Source organism: Procambarus clarkii, chromosome 18, assembly GCF_040958095.1.
Source record: "Procambarus clarkii isolate CNS0578487 chromosome 18, FALCON_Pclarkii_2.0, whole genome shotgun sequence".
NCBI lineage: Eukaryota > Metazoa > Arthropoda > Malacostraca > Decapoda > Cambaridae > Procambarus > Procambarus clarkii.
In genome coordinates this window covers 4287654-4307353 of record NC_091167.1, presented here as the reverse complement: position 1 = coordinate 4307353, position 19700 = coordinate 4287654, and the positions used below count along the sequence as shown (strand labels likewise).

The following is a 19700-nucleotide window of genomic DNA, read 5'->3' as shown; positions in this document are numbered from 1 at the left end:
CTCTTCGTCTTTTAGTGTATTGTAAAACTTATCACGAGAAGGGAGTTGTGGTTCATCTAACACAGACATAGAGGATAAATAATCATAGCAGAATGATTGTTTACCCTTCAACAGTTTTGGGATGGCCTCTTTATTTACCCCTTTTAACATAGCCAAAGTGAATGTGGTAGGTTTCCCACTATCAATGTGATCCTTGGCTATTCTTCCTAGCGAGCCGTTGAGAAGGGCTAAACTATCCAAAAATCTTAAGTTGTTCACATCAACTTTCATAAATTTAAATCCATCCTTGGCTAATATATCTATTTCACTTCCTGGTCTATCTCTCATCTCGTTTAGGATTACTCCTAAATCATAGGAAGCGTTGTGTGAAAATGTGTATAGGAACTTGTATGAATTTACACACTGCAAATTACATCTATCACAGTAAGCTGCTTGATAATTGTGGAATCTTACTGTGTGGTCGTGATGACGGACTTTGATTACATCTTCTCCGTTAAAAGGTTCATCACAGAGTTCACAGGCTGTTTTTGTCTCAAATAGTGCCTGCTGTTGCTGAGACATGTGAAGTTCATAGGATACTAACCCCTTCTTGATTCGTGCCCATGACGCTTCTAGCGTGGTTACAAAGTGATTGACCGCATCTTTACCCAAATAAGTAACTTTCTCAACAATATTCTTCTGTCTGTCAATGATGATGTACGCATACGCCACTGCATTGTGACGTGTTTCTATCATTCCCTTAGGGTTCGAGCGGTCTAGCATGCACTCAAAGTCATAAAAGCACATGTGACTAGGACCATAACCCCGTCCATAGTTACGGAAAGTAATCTTCCTCTCTGGTGGGTAGAATTTGAGAGTCTGATGTACTTTGCATGTACTTTCATGACTCTGCATGCTATCTGCTGGGAGTGATATCAAACAACAGTGACAGAAGCTGTGATGACTTGGGATTAGATCTCCATGACCTCGCATATTACGTACATATTGGTTAAAATCCTTAATTAATACTAAATGTTGAGCTTCCAACATCAGCAATGGTATGACGTCTGTATATCCTCCTCGTCCCTTCCTAGCTAGTGTAATGTAGTGTCGCTGTTGTCGTCTAGCATTTTCATCTCTTTCTAGTGAATAGATGAATATACTGACTTTATTCATTTTCTCTACCTTGTGAATATCCTCGAATGTTACTGCAGAATTGACATCTGCTGGCCATTTCATGTGTCTGAGACACCAACTAGCATTCACAGATCTAGCGCGAATATTATCTAGATGCATCCCCTTAGCTAAACATTTATAAGCTGCAACACACTGCATAAGGCAAATATCAGCCTCTCCCTCTGGATTGAAAACCAACTGCTTTCCACGCAAGCCTTCAGGATAGTCTACATGTGAGCCTAATCTTATCGGATGTTCTATCTGTCCACAGTTAATGTAAAACCCGGTGAGCCGCTCAACCAAGACATTGGACCCTTCCTTCGCTTCCAGATACTGGGATATTTTCTCTGTCAATTCATCAGCCCAAAAATCAATAAGAGTTTCTACTTCCTCTAGAGTAATTCTCTGCCCCTCACCTCGTATGGGAAAGCCGTCGTTATTTATAGGATCCAATAGATTATCCTCCCTGTCTTGTTGTACATTTAAATTTCTCACAATTAGAGCGATGTCTGGGTAAATTAGGAGGAATGGGTGTCGTGGGGAGAAGAGGGCGCGTATCTCATTAATGAAAAAATCCCTATATGTTCTCAGATAGAGTCCTGGTGAGGTGTTAACATGTTCTGGTATGGAGAATGAAAGCCGGACATAGGCGCCGTTATAGTTGTCAATTCGATCCAGCAGCTGGGGTTGAATTTCTAGCGCAGGTGGAGGAGAGGGGGAAAGAGGTGGAGGGGGTGATGGGATAGGGCTGGGAGGGGTGGGGGGTGGTGATAACCCTCCCCCTCCGAGATGAATGGGTGAGACCGCTGGCTCAGCTACTACGCCAGACGGTGCTAACAAGTCAGAATTGACAGACGCTGGCGGGTCAAGGTCACGGTCTGCTGAGCTATCGTCTGAGTCACTGTCTGAGATGAAAATGGTACGATTCTCACCACTGCTGCTGCTGCTGCTGCTGCTGCTGCTGCTGTCATAGCTGTCGCTGTTTGATTGGGGTATGGGGCTGGGGGAGGAACGGGGGGTTGAGTGGGCGGGTGAACGAGTCCTCCTCCCCTCCCTGTGAGAGCCGGAAGTGGCTACTGCCCGCCCTGCTGTGTCACTCTCACTGCCACTGCTGCTGCTGCAGCTGTCGCTGGATGCCAAATCTATGCACAGCGGTGTGTCGTCTGTAAAAAAAAGAAAACATTATCTCTAGAAAGAATGAAAGCGTATATATTATGAGGTATGGGAACAGACTAGGGGGATTAATATGTTTAGGAAATAGACTGAAATCGGACAGTAATAACTTACTTATGTCTTGGTGAATGGGTTGAGCAGGTGAGTGGGTATGAATTCGTAACATCGTGTTAACCGGGGGTGATACGGTCTCGTAGCCCTCCATCTGTCGGGGTGGGTGACCTTGATGAAGGGGCTGTGACCCCCGGCGAGTGAGATGTGCTCTCCTTAGCTCAGTGTGTGAGGAATGGGGTATAGGCTCGATGACGTCGATCTGTTCCCTCCGTCGATTGAGGTAGGGATTATAACCTGAAATGAAACAAATGATATTCAGCATGGGTGAATGGGGAAAAAATATGTTTATTATTATGCATGTGTGTTCGCTTGCAAGTGGATGAAATACAGATACGAGAAGTGTATTTTATATGCTACCTACGTTTATGTGAAGTTTCATTCCGGCGATGACCTCCTCGCGGGGTGGGTGAGCAATATGGACACTTCACGGTTTTGTAAACTGAAATTGGAAAGAACATATTTAACTGTGTGGAATGTAATAGCTCGAATGAGAAAATATTCTCACACTATAGTAGTTTACACGCGATATTTCACCTGTGGATGACATAAAATGAACTGTGGAATATTAAATAAGAATAACACTCACGGTTATCACAGAAAATCTGCTGACATCGCTTGCATTTGATGTCGTAATGTCCTAGGGGCGGTTTTTCACAGCTAGCGCATTGCAGTCGACACAGTTGATTCGGTGATGGAATATAAAACACTCCGCATTTCATGCATGCTGTAGAGCTTCGCCTTTCCATGACATGGAGCTGTAAGACGCGTGTGTAGCGGATGAAGTCTCGCAGGGAACTGGCGGGGCGTTTGTGTGTGAGGGGAGTGAAACGACCTGGGTCAAATGAGAAGTGATTGATGGGTGACAGGTGAGGGTCTGTCTGTCGGCAGGAGTAAGTACCTCGCGCCTCCTTACCGGAATCCACAGTGTATGGGAAGTCGTCGTGGGACGAACATCTCCACTCTTCTAAAGACAACGAAAACCTTTCAGACAAATGGTCCCCCAGTTCCGCTGGAGAGTGCTCTCTCACCCCTCAACACTTGCGATTTCCTGTAGGGGAGTCAATGGGTTTGTCTAACCACATAATGGCCCAGAGCACTCTCTCCAGACGAAGGGGAAACTCCATCCAGCTCCCATCCCAAAACAACATAACAGGCCGTGCTGCCTTCTCCTCTCATCTACACACTAACTCACGATCAACTCTTTTACTCCTTCCTACATCTTCCTTCTATTTTCTCACTCTATCACTTACTCTCATCTTTCCTGAGCACTTACCTTAACCCCCGAGGACTGGAGCGACGCGCTCCAATTACCTCCGACACGCGCCATAACTTCCGGGAAATTCCCATAACCCGCGAGGACTAGAGGGACGCGCGCCACCTGTCAGCTGCCCAACATGACCTCCCCTCTTTCCTGTCCACATACCCAAACACGCCAAAACTTCCGGGAAATTCCCCCAAAAGCCTGAGTGACTAGACACCCGCGCGCCACCTGTCAGGTGAGAGCGTCCGAAACGCGCCAAACTTCCGGGAAAATCCCCCAAAACCCTGTGTGACTACGACGACGCGCGCGGCACCTGTCGGGTGGCACTCAAGAGTGCCACCTGGGACAGCTGGTGCGCGCGGTCGTAGTCACATATTTCCCTACTAACTGAGTGCCCAAATGAGCCACAGGGACGTTAGAAAGAACTTTTTCAGTGTCAGAGTAGTTAACAGATGGAATGCATTAGGCAGCTCAACCCCTGCAAGCACAAATAGGTGAGTACATTGATATGTACAATTCATCCCCTATCACCCAAACATCTGTCCAATCCATCCTCTCTCAATTATATATCTGTACAATCTATCCTTTCTCATCTATATATATATATATATATATATATATATATATATATATATATATATATATATATATATATATATATATATATATATATATATATATATATATATATATATATATATATATCTGTACAATCCATCCCCACTCACCCTATATATCTACACAATCCATCCCTCTCTCACCCATATATCTGTACAATCCATCCCCCTCTCACCCATACATCGGTGCAATCCATCCCCTCTCACCCATATATCTGTATAATACATCCCCTCTCACCCATATATCTGTACAGTCCATCCTCCTCTCACCCATATATCTGTATAGTCTATTCCTCTCTCACTCATACTATCTGTACAATGCACTCCTTTTCACCAATGTATCTATACAATGCATTTCATCTCTCAAATATTTGTATAACTATCCCCCTCTCTCCCATATGTGATCAAACCATGCCCTTTCACTCAAATGTCTATACAATCTAAGTACTCTCACCCATATCCCCTCTCATCCATATATCTGTATAATCATCTTCCTCTCTCTCCCTTATATCTATATAATTCTTTCCCTCTCGTCTATATACCTTTAAAATATATCCCCTCTCATCTATATATCTTTAAAATCTGTCCCCTTTCACCTATATATCTGAACAATTAATTCCCTCTCAATCATATATAGAAACACTCCACCCCTTTCTGTTACACATATATAGAGAGAATTTATTACTCAGACACTACAACACAAGAATAAAGTAGCCCCGAGAAGGCCAAATTACTCGTTAGTACCGGGTTCTCACCCAACCGCTTTCAGTATATATCCAGCGTACTTCCAAACTTGTATCAACTTAATTTATTTTAAGTCTGATATGTTTCAGTTTTGGCTAGATTTTTTAAGCCATTTAAAATATCCGATGTAGTTACCTTTCAACACATTTGTTTATTAATGTAATGGCAATCTTAGACCTAGAGTTTAACTAATGTAAATTTAGATAAAGTCCGTGGGAGAGATTGACACAAGAATACGAAAAGACTAACACAAGAATTGGGAGAGACTGACACAATATTCTGGAGCGACTGGCCCAAGAATCAGGAAAGACAGACACAAGATTCGGGAGTAACTGACACAAGATTTGGGAGTAACTGACACAAGAATCTGGAGAGACTGACATGAGAATCTGGAGACTGACACATAAATGGAAAAGAAGAATATATAAGCAGTCATAATACAATCAGGGGTGTTTTTGTATACTGTGTAAAATGACCAATGTATATTTTCTTAGTATATAATAAAAATAATAATAATAAAGATAGTACTGACATGGGTAATATTTACTTTAGGATAACAAAGGTTCAACAGTGTTAAAGTAATCAAGACGCATCTAACAATGTATTACTAAATGTTTTCCTGTTATCTTTAGTTCAATTCATCAGTCAATAGTTGGAAATAACTAATGAAAAACATTTTATTTTTTAAATCTTTACTAATTGTAATATTAATACCGAATATATTTAAAGTTATACAAAAATATATAAATTTTATTGGCGAGCTGGTTGTGCAAGGATGGAAGGTGATGGATGCTGATGTCGTCTTGATCTGAGGTCGTCTACCTCTGAGCTCGTCAGCCTTTCAGGAGGTTAACCTTTAAGGTCGTCTGCTTCTAGGGTCGTCCGCCTCTGAAGTCGTCTGCCTCTGAAATCATCTGCCTCTAAAGTTGTCTGCCTCTGAGATCGTCTGCCTCTGTGGAAGTCAGTCTTTGAGGTCGTTACCTCTGAAGTCGTCCGCCTTTAAGGTCGTCTTCCTCTGAGGTCGTCTGCCTCTGAGATCGTCTACCTGGCATTTGCCTCTGAGATCGTATGCCAATGAGGTTGTCTGCTTCTGAGGTCGTCTCCTGCAGGACGGACATCGCCGGGGCAGAGGTTGGCAGCGGCAACAAGGAGAGACAAATATAATTGTTCACGACTACTTATTCTGAAGAACATAAATTTATGTTCCGCGAGCCACCGACATCTTGCACCACCACAACACATTCACACAAAAAATTGAATTTTAGCATAAAGTTTATTTAGTAGAAAACTGTTATATTTAACAGTTTTGACATGTACAGAAGGTCGGGTGCTGACACCGTCAGGAGTAGCGGAGATCCTGGGACTCGGAGCCTCACTTGAGTCACCACAACACACCAGAGAACACATTGGGGGTGGTATAAAGCAACTGAAGTGTGAGGGCCACGGCCGGACGTTACATTAACAGTAACCCCATAATTTCTTAAATATGAAATTAATATTTATATTAATTTTCTTAAATGAATTTCAGGGAAGAAATTAACACTACAGCGGTGAGTCTACAAATCACTACAACTGTCAGTTATTTCAGCATTTTTGCCAAACCTAATATTAATAAGACAATGAAGACGTCTTCACTAATGAAACAAGGAAGCATGATAGCTGAAGATTGCTTTGTGTCTGAACTTTCTGAATTGTGGACACTGCTTTTATTTTAACCAAAAAGATCGAGATTAATCACTGTCATCACTGCAGTATTGATCAAGATTTTCGGAGTTAAGCAAGAGATGGGACACGAACCATGGTTCAATACGACCACCTCTCATTATCTCAGCTTCCATGATCGAGCCTTCATGTTCTTCAGCTAGTGTTATGGGTGTTGTAGATGCGTGGTGGGTGTTGTGCGTGTTATTGGTGTTATAGGTGTTGTGTGAGTTGTGGGTGGATGACGCTTCTCTATAGTGGACAGGTGGCACTGCTCTAGAGTGGACGGGTGACACTTCCCTATTCTTGGCAGGAGACACTGTCCAATAGTGGACGGGTGGCACTTCTGTATTTTGGACTGGAGACACTGTCCTAGCGTTGACGGATAGCACATCTGTATGCTTAGAAGGAGACACTGTCTCTGAGTGGACGGGCGACACTTCTGTATTTTGAGCTCGAGGCTCTACCATACAGTGGACGGGAGGCAATTCTCTCTTTTGAGTAAGTGGCACTGTCGTAGAGTGGACGGGTGGCACTTCTGCATCGTGGACGGCTGGTACTCGCATAGACTGAACATAAGACACTTCTGGATACTGGACAGCTGATACTGGCCTATACTGGACGTGTGGAACATTTGTATAGTGGACAGGAGGCACTGGCGTACGGTTGACAGACGCCTCTTGTGAATGGCGGACAGGAGTCGCCGGTGAACAGTGGACGGGAACCATTGTTGAGTGATTGACGGAAGCCTTCGGTGCACAACGTGAGTATGGCTTTAATCTTCGGGGTGGGTTAGGCACTGTCTTATTGTGTTCATGAGGGACTCTCATGTGGAGCTCTTGAGTTACTGTCATTTGGGGCTCTTGAGACACCGTCATTTGGGGCTCTTGTGGCACTGTTATGTGGAGCTCTTGTGGCACTGTCATGTGGGGCTCTTGATCCACTGTCATGTGGAGCTCTTGTGGCACTCCCATGTGAAGCTCTTGAGGCATTGTCATTTGGGGTTCTTGAGGCACTCTCTTGTGGGGCTCTTGAGGCACCGTCATTTGGGGCTCTTGAGGCACTCTCCTTTGAGGCTCCTGAGGCACTGTCCTGTGGGGCTCTTGAGGCACTGTCATGAGGGGCTCTTGAGGCACTGACATGTGGTGATCCTGAGGCGCAGACATGTGGTGTTCTTGAGGCACTGTCATGTGGTGATCCTGAGGCACTGTCATGTGGTGATCCTGAGGCACTGTCATGTGGTGATCCTGAGGCACTGTCATGTGGTGATCCTGAGGCACTGTCATGTGGTGATCCTGAGGCACTGTCATGTGGTGATCCTGAGGCGCTGACATGTGGTGATCCTGAGGCGCTGACATGTGGTGATCCTGAGGCACTGACATGTGGTGATCCTGAGGCACTGTCATGTGGTGATCCTGAGGCACTGACATGTGGTGTTCTTGAGGCACTGTCATGTGGTGATCCTGACGCACTGTCATGTGGTGATCCTGAGGCACTGTCATGTGGTGATCCTGAGGCACTGTCATGTGGTGATCCTGAGGCACTGTCATGTGGTGATCCTGACGCACTGTCATGTGGTGATCCTGAGGCACTGTCATGTGGTGATCCTGAGGCACTGTCATGTGGTGATCCTGAGGCACTGTCATGTGGTGATCCTGAGGCACTGTCATGTGGTGATCCTGAGGTACTGTTATGCGAGGCTCTCGTGGCACTGTCATTTGGGGCTCTTGTGGCAATGTCATGTGGGGCTCTTGAGTCGCCGTCATGTAGGGCTCTTGAGTCACTGTCATATGGGGATCCTGAGGCACTGTTATGTGGGGCTTTTGAGGCACTGTCATGTGACGCATTTGAGGCACTGTCATGTGAGGCTTGTGATGCACTGTCATGCGGGGCTTTTGAGGCACTGTCATGTGAGGCTTTTGAGACACTATCATGTGAGGTATTTGAGACACTGTCATGTGGGGCTTTTGAGGCACTGTCATGTGGGGCTTTTGAGGCACTGTCATGTGGGGCTTTTGAGGCACTGTCATGTGGGGCTTTTGAGGCACTGTCAGTAGGTGATCCTGAGACACGATCAAGTGCGGATTTTTAGGCACTCTCATGTAAGGCTCTTGAGGCACTGTCATTTGGAAATTTTGGGGCACTGTCATGTGGGACTTTTGAGAACCTGTCACGTGGGGCTCTGTTGGCACTGTCATGTGGGGCTCGTGAGGTATTGCTATATGGCATTCTTGAGGCACTGTCATATTGCGTTCTTGAGGCACTCTAATATTGCGTTCCTGAGGCACTGGCATATTGCGTTCTTGAGGCACTCTAATATTGCGTTCCTGAGGCACTGTCATATTGCGTTCTTGAGGCACTCTAATATTGCGTTCCTGAGGCACTGGCATATTGCGTTCTTGAGGCACTCTAATATTGCGTTCTTGAGGCACTCTAATATTGCGTTCTTGAGGCACTGTCATATTGCGTTCTTGAGGCACTCTAATATTGCATTCTTGAGGCACTGTCATATTGCGTTCCTGAGGCACTGTCATCTTGCGTTCTTGAGGCACTCTAATATTGCGTTCCTGAGGCACTGTCATATTGCGTTCTTGTGGCACTCTAATATTGCGTTCTTGAGGCACTGTCATATTGCGTTCTTGAGGCACTCTAATATTGCGTTCCTGAGGCACTGTCATATTGCGTTCTTGAGGCACTCTAATATTGCGTTCTTGAGGCACTGTCATATTGCGTTCTTGAGGCACTCTAATATTGCGTTCTTGAGGCACTGTTATATGATGTACTTTTGGCACTGTCATAACGCTGGCGGGAAGCTCTGGCTTATGTTGGGCATGATAAACTGAGGAATATTTAGCTTGTGGGACAGGTGTATAGCAGACCTGAGGCACTACAGTGTACTGGACCGGAGGCCCTGTTGAATGATGGATGGCAGGCACCGGTGTATGCTGGAAGGGAGGCACCGGTGTATGCTGGAAGGGAGTCACCGGTGTATGCTGGAAGGGAGGCACCGGTGTGTGCTGGAAGGGAGGCACCGGTGTATGCTGGAAGGGAGGCACCGGTGTATGCTGGAAGGGAGGCACCGGTGTATGCTGGAAGGGAGGCACCGGTGTATGCTGGAAGGGAGGCACCGGTGTATGCTGGAAGGGAGGCACCGGTGCATGCTGGAAGGGAGGCACCGGTGTATGCTGGAAGGGAGTCACTGGTGTATGCTGGAAGGGAGTCACCGGTGTATGCTGGAAGGGAGTCACCGGTGTATGCTGGAAGGGAGTCACCGGTGTATGCTGGAAGGGAGTCACCGGTGTATGCTGGAAGGGAGGCACTGGCGTGTGCTGGATGGGAGGGACCGGTGTATGCGCTGCAGTATAGTGGACGGATGAAGATGGTGTATAGTGTGTGGGGGTCACTGAGGTATGGTAGGCGTGGGGCACTTGTGCATAGTCGGTGTTGATCATCGCTGTATACTTGGGGGAAGCCAGTGTTTTATAATGTATAGGTAGTAATGGCGTAATATAGTTTGTGGGTGCTTGTGTTTGATTGGTGAGAGCCACTGTTGTACAGTGAGTGGGAGGTCCCGGTGTATGGGAAGAAGGAGATAATACTAACGTGTTGTACTTGGGCCTTTTGGGTTGGGTAGAGGGGACAGGAGGCTTAGGTAATATTTGTCTGAGTTGATTGTGGATGGCTGGGGGAGGTTGACGAGGGACGGCAGGCCAACTTGTTAACGGCCCCAGTGTGGACACTTGTGACGGTCTAGTAGTAGGCGGAGCCGGTGTAGACAGGTGAGACGGTCCAGTAGTAGGCGGAGCCGGTGTAGACAGGTGAGACGGTCCAGTAGTAGGCGGAGCCGGTGTAGACAGGTGAGACGGGCCAGTGGTAGGCGGCGGCGGTGATGTGAACACTGGAGACAGGCTGGGAGGTACATTCAACTCCTTGCTTGGTCTGAAAGTATCGTTACGAAGAATGTAAAGAACTTGTACCTGGTCACGATTCAACATATTCACAGAGAAATATATTCAACATAAGCAGTCAAGATCTATGGAAAGCTGATAACAATACAGTTAACAGTTACATTCTAGAAACTTATATACATCATTAAGAAATACTTTTGGTAATTGACTTACTTGCTGAACGCTGGATGTCGAGCAGGAAAAGGAGGTGCCTGCTGCTGTTGACTCGTTGAGCCAGCAGGAAGAGGTGCCTGCTGCTGTTGACATGTGGAGGCAGCAGAAAGTGGTGCCTGCTGCTGTTGACTTGTGGAGGCAGCAGGAAGAGGTGCCTGCTGCTGTTGACTTGTGGAGGCAGCAGGAAGTGGTGCCTGCTGCTGTTGACTTGTGGAGGCAGCAGGAAGAGGTGCCTGCTGCTGTTGACTTGTGGAGGCTGCAGGAGGAGGTGCCTGCTGCTGTTGACTTGTGGAGGCAGCAGGAGGAGGTGCCTGCTGCTGTTGACTTGTGGGGGCTGCAGGAAAAGGTGCCTGCTGCTGTTGACTTGTGGAGGCAGCAGGAAGAGGTGCCTGCAGCTTTTGACTTGTGGAGGCAGCAGGAAGAGGTGCCTGCTGCTGTTGACTTGTGGAGGCAGCAGGAAGAGATGCCTGCTGCTGTTGACTTGTGGAAGTAGCAGGAGGAAGGGCCTGCTGCAGTTGACTTGTGGAGGCAGCAGGAAGAGGTGCCTGCTGCTGTTGACTTGTGGAGGCAGCAGAAGGAAGTGCCTGCTGCTGTTGACTTGTGGAGGCAGCAGGAAGAGGTGCCTGCTGCTGTTGACTTCTGGAGGCTGCAGCATGTGGAAAAGCCAGACGAAAACGTCGTCGGAATCCTTGGTTGAAGGTTTCTGGAGCAGCTATGATGAGACGACTGCGGTGAAGCAGGTCTCCAACTCGCTTCCTCACACGAGATAAAGGCACGTCTCTTATGCAGGAGGGCGACCGTTTCATGAGCTCATTCACTGCCTCATGTGTAGACACACAACCTGTAAATATCGTTCTTGTATAAACCCATATTCTGTACTATTAATTCCCGTGGTCGTTCACACACAGCAATAAAGAATTCCTACAAGAACAAACGGGACCACACTCTATGCTCAGCACACACTCTTTACTTACAGGTGTCTAAACAGTCTAATTAACTCGTCACTCAGAAGGTCTAAGTGTAAACATTCCAAGAGTTCTGTCAGTATATTCCTGTTTTTTCATGTAAAGTGACTTCGTGAACCCTTCTTAACAAGGTATACTTCGTTCAGGATTATTATTACCTCATGAAATTATAATTGTATTTGGTTAAGTTTTAAGATGTTACTCACCAAATGTTAAAATGTTATTAATCATAACTCTTGATAAGATTAGTAAGTAAGTAGTGTGTTAGTTTAGGTCATTACTCTGGTAAAACAAGAGTAACAACCACACTCCAACCAACGAATTATAACTTTGTCTTATACAATACACATTAGTCTTTAATAAACTTCATCAAAGAGTATGCTGGTAAATGAGTTCTGTAGTCATTGCTAATTGTTAATTTATTCCTAATAGTTTACCTCTACTACTACTATGCCAAAGACAGGTGAGTAGAGAGGTGACTTCGCTCTTTGTAAGGTTGGCGTTCGATCCCCCAATGGTTCAAGTGGTTGGGCATCGTTTCTTCCCTCCATTCTCATGTCCAAGCTTGTTTTCCTTGTATCTTTCCCAAGTACACAAAAGTAACACGAGTTTGTGCTCTCTCCTCATAATTAACTTGCCTATCTATAGTAAGTTCAGAAAAAAATAATTCAAAAGAATAATTTGCACTTACCCAAAGCAGATGCAGCAATGATGTCGACCAAGTGCTTCGTCAACTGAGACTTGTACCGTCTGCATTGGTTGTTGTTGCCGCCTCCTGTTTACCATTAATATATTAGACAACATCCTTTGTTTATTTTTTTTAACTAAAACAGCATAATTTATTTATAACAAATAAAATCATATTAACGTGATGATCAAGAGAAGATAGGAGCCACGAGGAGGATTCCCACTGCTTTAATCACGTCGTGGTGTTGTGGTCCAATGCGTTGCCTGGGAGTAAAAGGATTCTAATCCTTCTCTTGGATCCTACTTATTTTCTCACAAAAATAATTGTAAATTGAATTGCAAATTTTCCAAAATTAAATAATAACTTCTGAAATATAAATACAGATTGTTGATTTGTTAACAAAACTTAAAATTTCAGACACCCAGACCATGCTGTCATTAGTGAAACAAAAATAATTAGTGAATTATTATATCAACTTTACACACACACACATTTATATATATATATATATATATATATATATATATATATATATATATATATATATATATATATATATATATATATATATATATATATATATATATATATATGTCGTACCTAGTAGCCAGAATGCACTTCTCGGCCTACTATGCAAGGCCCGATTTGCCTAATAAGCCAAGTTTTCCTGAATTAATATATTTTCTCTAATTTTTTTCTTATGAAATGATAAAGCCACCCATTTCATTATGTATGAGGTCAATTTTTTTTTATTGGAATTAAAACACTTTCGCGCTAACCGGACTCACCGGTGAGTCCTGTTTCGTCTAACGCTACCGCATAGTGGACATAAAGTTATGTCCTCTTTTAAAATATTTGTATAAAATTCAATTTTTATCCGATTTACTTTGGGTTTGTTTCAAACTGCGCGCCATGAGACTCTCTTTCTCACCACTAGGCTGCATGGTACAATAAGTTCATGAAAGGTGTGGATCAATTCGATCAAATGGTATTATGTCCCAAACGGGTTGCAGGTGGGTGACTTTAGCCGTTTATACTGGTAATGCTTCCCCCATATCATGTATTATATGCATATGTCTGTTTAGGGAATTTTATTCCGATCAATGTACAACCAAAAATAACTGTGTGCAACAAGAATAAACTTGACAAACATTACAAAAGTAAAAACATTTCGTGTGTGTTTGACGCTCACTGATATGTTCCAGCGTTGTTTTATATTTGGCGCTATTCTATCTTACGCTTTGTTGATCTTTTTTACCTATGGGCTCATAGAACATTCTATTGAGAACACATTGACACAAAAATGAATAACGTACATAGAAAATTAATGTCATGAGAGTGAAATAAGTATAAACTTTCAAAGCGCCGTGCGTCGTCCCGTCACCGATACCGGGTAACAATTTCACCACTTCCCACACTCTTGCGGGCGGGCCGCATCATTAATCTACGCTTATATTCATATCACCGTGTTGGGAATTTCATTGCGAGTCCATTGATACCAAAATTAACGCTGTAGAACAAGTGTGGAGGTCATAACAATCCCAAGAGTAAAAACATTTTGTTGCTGTTGGGCCCTCACGGCGAGTCTTCTTCGTAGTTATTTATTTGGTGCTGGTATCCCTATACGTTTCGTGACTTTTTTTTACTGATGTTCTTCTAGAGAATTTTATTGCGAACACGTTGGTACCAAAATGAAATACGTAGCTCGAGAACTAAGATCATGAGAGTAAATAGAGTATACACATTTTTGTTTTTATGCTTACGCGGGAAAATGCCGTGGCTGACGGACCTTCGCGGAGAGCGCGAAAGTGTAATTATTAACGTAGATATATGACCAAACCTAACCAACCCTACCTAACCTAACCTAACCTATCTTTATAGGTTAGGTTAGGTTAGGTAGAAGAAAAAGTTAGGTTAGGTTAGGTAGTCGAAAAAACATTAATTCACGAAAACTTGGTTTATTAGGCAAATCAGGCCTTGCATAGTAGGCTGAGAAGTGCTTTCTGGCTACTAGGTATGACATATATATATATATATATATATATATATATATATATATATATATATATATATATATATATATATATATATATATATATATATATATATATATATATACACAACTTTAGAACACTTTCCCACCAGGAGACTCGAACCCTAGCCAGCACAGAAGCCTTCCAGCAACTGGCATAACAGGTACGCCTTAACCCGCTCCACCACCTGCTCAGACCCTTAAAAGAGATGGTAATTTCGGAGTATTTAAATACACCAAAGATCACCACCTCCCAAGAGCACTAGAGCAAGTGAGGGGTCATTTAGACGTTAATTTCATCAAGTCCCTGTTAATATGGGAAGACACAGTGTCTATGCTTAAGGCACAACTCTCCTAAACACGAGAGTGAAGTATACAACTTTAGAACACTTTCCCACCAGGAGACTCGAACCCTAGCCAGCACAGAAGCCTTCCAGCAACTGGCATAACAGGTACGCCTTAACCCGCTCCACCACCTGCTCAGACCCTTAAAAGAGATGGTAATTTCGGAGTATTTAAATACACCAAAGATCACCACCTCCCAAGAGCACTAGAGCAAGTGAGGGGTCATTTAGACGTTAATTTCATCAAGTCCCTGTTAATATGGGAAGACACAGTGTCTATGCTTAAGGCACAACTCTCCTAAACACGAGAGTGAAGTATACAACTTTAGAACACTTTCCCACCAGGAGACTCGAACCCTAGCCAGCACAGAAGCCTTCCAGCAACTGGCATAACAGGTACGCCTTAACCCGCTCCACCACCTGCTCAGACCCTTAAAAGAGATGGTAATTTCGGAGTATTTAAATACACCAAAGATCACCACCTCCCAAGAGCACTAGAGCAAGTGAGGGGTCATTTAGACGTTAATTTCATCAAGTCCCTGTTAATATGGGAAGACACAGTGTCTATGCTTAAGGCATATGCATATATATATATATATATATATATACATATAAATACACATATGGTTCCAAGGGTTGTTATAGCCGGGGGGAAGGGTTGTAGAGATAAGCTCCCACAGCCTGTAAAGTGCCCTTGATGGCTTGTGTCTCAAATAGCCTCTGACAACCAAGTCCAGCTCCTGGCCTGCACGTGTGGCTTAGCCTCTAGGCCTGGCGGAACTGCTTCTACCAACAGGAGAACGGGCGAAGGCACATCTCTGGCGCCTTAAAACCAGTTGCTTTGTGCAGATGGGACTCGTTAGCCTGGAAAGGCAGCTCATCGAGGGGAAGGAAAACCCCGAATTCAACCCTCTGCTGTCTTGTGGCTTAACCCACTCATGGGAAAGACTTCGGGAGTCAACCCTGAGGAAAAATTCGGAGTCGGAGTCCCTAAGGCAGTTTGCAGCTGTTTACAGCTACATTCTGGCAACTCCTGCGACGACACTGGTGCCAAGGGTATCGGCACTTGCCCTTCCCTTGGATCACATCGGTGGCGTGGAGAGGGTGGATCTTCTGCATGGGCAACAGCTGATCCTCCATAATTACTGCCCAGGCCTGTGCCCTGGAGAGGATACTCCAGCGTTGCCTTGGCGATGGCTCAACACGGGAAGTGACAGTTACCGGTGATAAGCCTGCCACTCAATTGGCGTAGAGTAGGGCGCCAGGGGTTGCTTCCGTCGGTGGGAGAAATCATCCGATTTCATAGGACAGCTACCGCCCGCCTCAAGCTGGGCAGTCCCCAGCCAAGAAGCTTCTGTCCCGCCACAGTCCTCCTGCTCCACTGGGTGTGTGGGGCTTAGGCCACAATTCAATAAGCGGATCGTCAACCCATGCACCAGGCAAAAGAAAACAAACACAGAGCCACCCAGTTCTCAAACTGGGCACATGGAAAGTAAGGACCATGACACAGGGTCTCTCGGAAAATCTACTGGAAGTGAACGACGCCCGCAAGACAGCTGTGATCAACAATGAACTGCGCAGGCTCCAGATGGACATAGTCGCCCTGCAGGAAACACGTCTGCCCGCAACCGGCAGCATACGGGAGAAGGACTTTACCTTCTTCTGGCAGGGCAAACCACCAGAAGAGGTAAGGGAGCATGGCGTTGGCTTTGCCATCAGGAACACGTTGTTAGGGTCCATAGTACCGCCTATGGAGGGGTCTGCAAGGATCATCAAATTTCAGCTTCATACAGCAGTAGGAATGGTCAGCCTCATCAATGCCTATGCACCAACACTGACTTTCTCTACCGAAGCGAAGGACAAGTTTAATGATGACCTCGGCCTAGCTCTCAGAGATATAGCTCAACAAGAGCCAGTCTTCCTCCTGGGAGATTTTAATGCAAGAGTTGGATCACAGCTCTTGGCCTTCCTGCCTGGGCCAGTTTGGATTTGGGAAGATGAATAAGAGTGGGCAGCGCCTCCTGGAGTTCTGCTGCCGTCATGATCTCTGCATCACCAATTCCTTCTTCGACACCAAGCCCCAGCATAAGATTTCCTGGAGACATCCCAAGTCTAAGCATTGGCACCAACTCGACCTGGTGCTTAAGGGGCGTAACAATCTGAGAAATGTCAAACTGACCCGCAGCTTCCAGAGCGCAGATTGCGACACCGACCACTCTCTCGTTGTTTGCAGAGTAAAGTTCCAGCCCCGGAAAATCCACAGAGCAAAGAACGAGGGAAGACCACGCACTAACGTAAACAAGACCCGTGACCTTCACAAGGTGGAGGAATTCACTGCGGCGCTTGTAAATGCCCTTCCTGTACCACCCTGCGATAGCGCAAGTGAGAGGTGGTTACACCTCAGGGGCACTATTTTCAACACTGCCATGTCCACCTTCGGTAAGAGGCAGAACAAGTCAGCAGATTGGTTCGAGGCCAGTGCAGAGGAACTGTTACCCCTCGTAGAGGAAAAGAGACGAGCTCTCTCATCCTACAAGAACCTGCCCTCAGAAAGGAACCTTCAGGCCCTCCGTACTGCCCGCAGTAGAGTTCAACAAACTGCGAGGCGTTGTGCTAATGATTACTGGCTTCGACTCTGTTCCAGCATCCAGACTGTGGCCACTGTCGGCAACATAAGAGGCATGTACGAAGAGATCAAACAGGCAACAGGCCCTACACAAAACCGGACGGCTCCTCTAAAGTCAGCCACTGGAGAGATCATTAAAGACCGTGATCAACAGATGAATCGCTGGGTGGAACATTACTCCGAACTCCACTCCAGAACTTGGTCAGCGTAGAGGCTTTGGATGCAATTGAATGCCTGCCCATCATGGAAGAACTTGATCTTGAACCAACTGTGGAAGAAGTTGAGAAAGCAGTGGATTCACTTTCCTCAGGGAAGGCCCCAGGAGACGACAGGATTCCGCCTAAAGTTCACAAGTACGCTCGTGGAACACTTAAATCTGAGCTTCATGAACTTCTGTACCAGTGCTGGAGGGAGGGCTCGTTGCCACTAGACATGAGAGATGCAAATATCATCACTCTCTACAAAAATAAAGGTGACAGAAGCGATGTAAACAACTATCGCGGCATATCCCTCCTCAGCGTCGTTGGCAAACTCTTCGCTAGGGTCGTTTTGGTCAGGCTTCAGATTCTTGCCGAAAGAGTGTACCCCGAGTCACAGTGTGGTTTCCGAGCAGAGAGGTCGACCACTGACATGGTGTTCTCCCTGAGACAGCTTCAAGAAAAGTGCAGGGAGCAGAGAAAAGCCTAGTACATTGTCTTCATTGACCTTACAAAGGCCTTCGACCTCGTGAGTAGGGACGGACTCTTCAAGATCTTGGCCAAAATTGGCTGTCCACCCATCCTACTCAGCATGATACAATCGTTCCACAAGGACATGAAGGGGACAATCGTGTACGACGGCTCAACTTCTGAACCATTCAACATTAACAGTGGTGTTAAAAAGGGGTGCGTTCTTGTTCCAACCCTGTTCGGCATCTTCTTCGCGATCCTCGTCAAGCATGCCTTTGGAACAACCACAGAAGGCATCTATCTCCGTACAAGATCTGATGGAAAGCTCAATAATCTATCCAGACTCCGAGCAAAGACAAAAGTACAGATGCGAATCCTCAAGGAGTTCCTCTTCGCCGACGACGCAGCGATCACCACACACACAGCAGAAGGCCTGCAGCAGCTAGTCAACCGCTTTGACGCAGCCTGTTCTGCATTCGGCCTGACAATCAGTCTGAAGAAGACACAAGTGATGGGACAAGATGTCAATGAGCTACCCTGTATAAATATAGCAGACAATGTGCTGGAGGCAGTTCACGAGTTTGTGTACCTGGGTTCCACAATCTCAGACACCCTTTCCCTGGTCACTGAGCTCAACAGGCGTATCGGGAAGGCCGCAACAACACTAGCCAGGCTCACAAAGCGCGTTTGGGAAAATACCAAACTGACAGTACACACCAAGGCACAAGTCTACATGGCATGTGTGGTGAGAACACTTCTCTACGGCTCGGAATCCTGGACCCTGCGCTCTCGCCAGGAGAGACGGCTTAATACCTTTCACATGCGGAACCTGAGACGCATCCTTGACATCACAGGGAAAGACCACGTCACCAACAACACTGTACTCGAGAGAACAAGAGTCCCTTCAATGTTCACTCTCCTGAAACAGAGACGTATGCGATGGCTGGGACGTGTCACACGCATGGTCGACGGCCGCATACCAAAGGACCTCTTGTATGGAGAACTGGCATCAGGAAGGAGACCCACCGGAAGACCTCAGCTGTGTTTCATAGATGCCTGCAAACGGAACCTCAAGCAGATGAACATCGACATCAACACTTGGGAGGCAGCAGCTGCGGACAGATCTGCCTGGAGATGTAAAGTGCAGAAGGGACTCCAGCAATTCGAGGATAAACTGAAGAGGCAGGCGGAGGGTAATAGATTTCAGAGGTCTCGACCACTGTCAGACGCACCCGCTTCGGCGTTTATTTGCGCTCGCTGTAGTCGAGACTGTCATTCTCGGGTTGGCCTTCACAGCCACAGCAGGTGCTGCATCCAACTAGACTACAACAACTAGACACCCAGGGCACAACTTCATAACCCCACGGGATTGACGGATGCCTAGTGTTACATATACACATAAGCAATAACAATCAACCACATAACTAAATGTTGGCAAAATTAACTTCTTAATTAACATAAATATAAATAATGCTCACCTGTAGTCATGAC

At 45.6% G+C, this 19700-nt stretch overlaps 1 protein-coding gene across 1 annotated transcript; it reads right to left on the bottom strand.

Annotated features, from left to right (window-relative positions):
• Positions 1-6794: 6794 nt before the first annotated feature.
• On the bottom strand, positions 6795-16055 carry LOC123753769 (titin-like). Its single transcript, XM_069326613.1, has 5 exons — positions 15986-16055; positions 12543-12626; positions 10887-11727; positions 8382-10704; positions 6795-8276 (listed from the first exon to the last, which is right to left on the bottom strand). The coding sequence occupies exons 1-5, from the start codon at positions 16053-16055 to the stop codon at positions 6795-6797; spliced, it is 4800 nt and encodes a 1599-aa protein (XP_069182714.1).
• Between the last annotated feature and the right edge of the window lie 3645 nt (positions 16056-19700).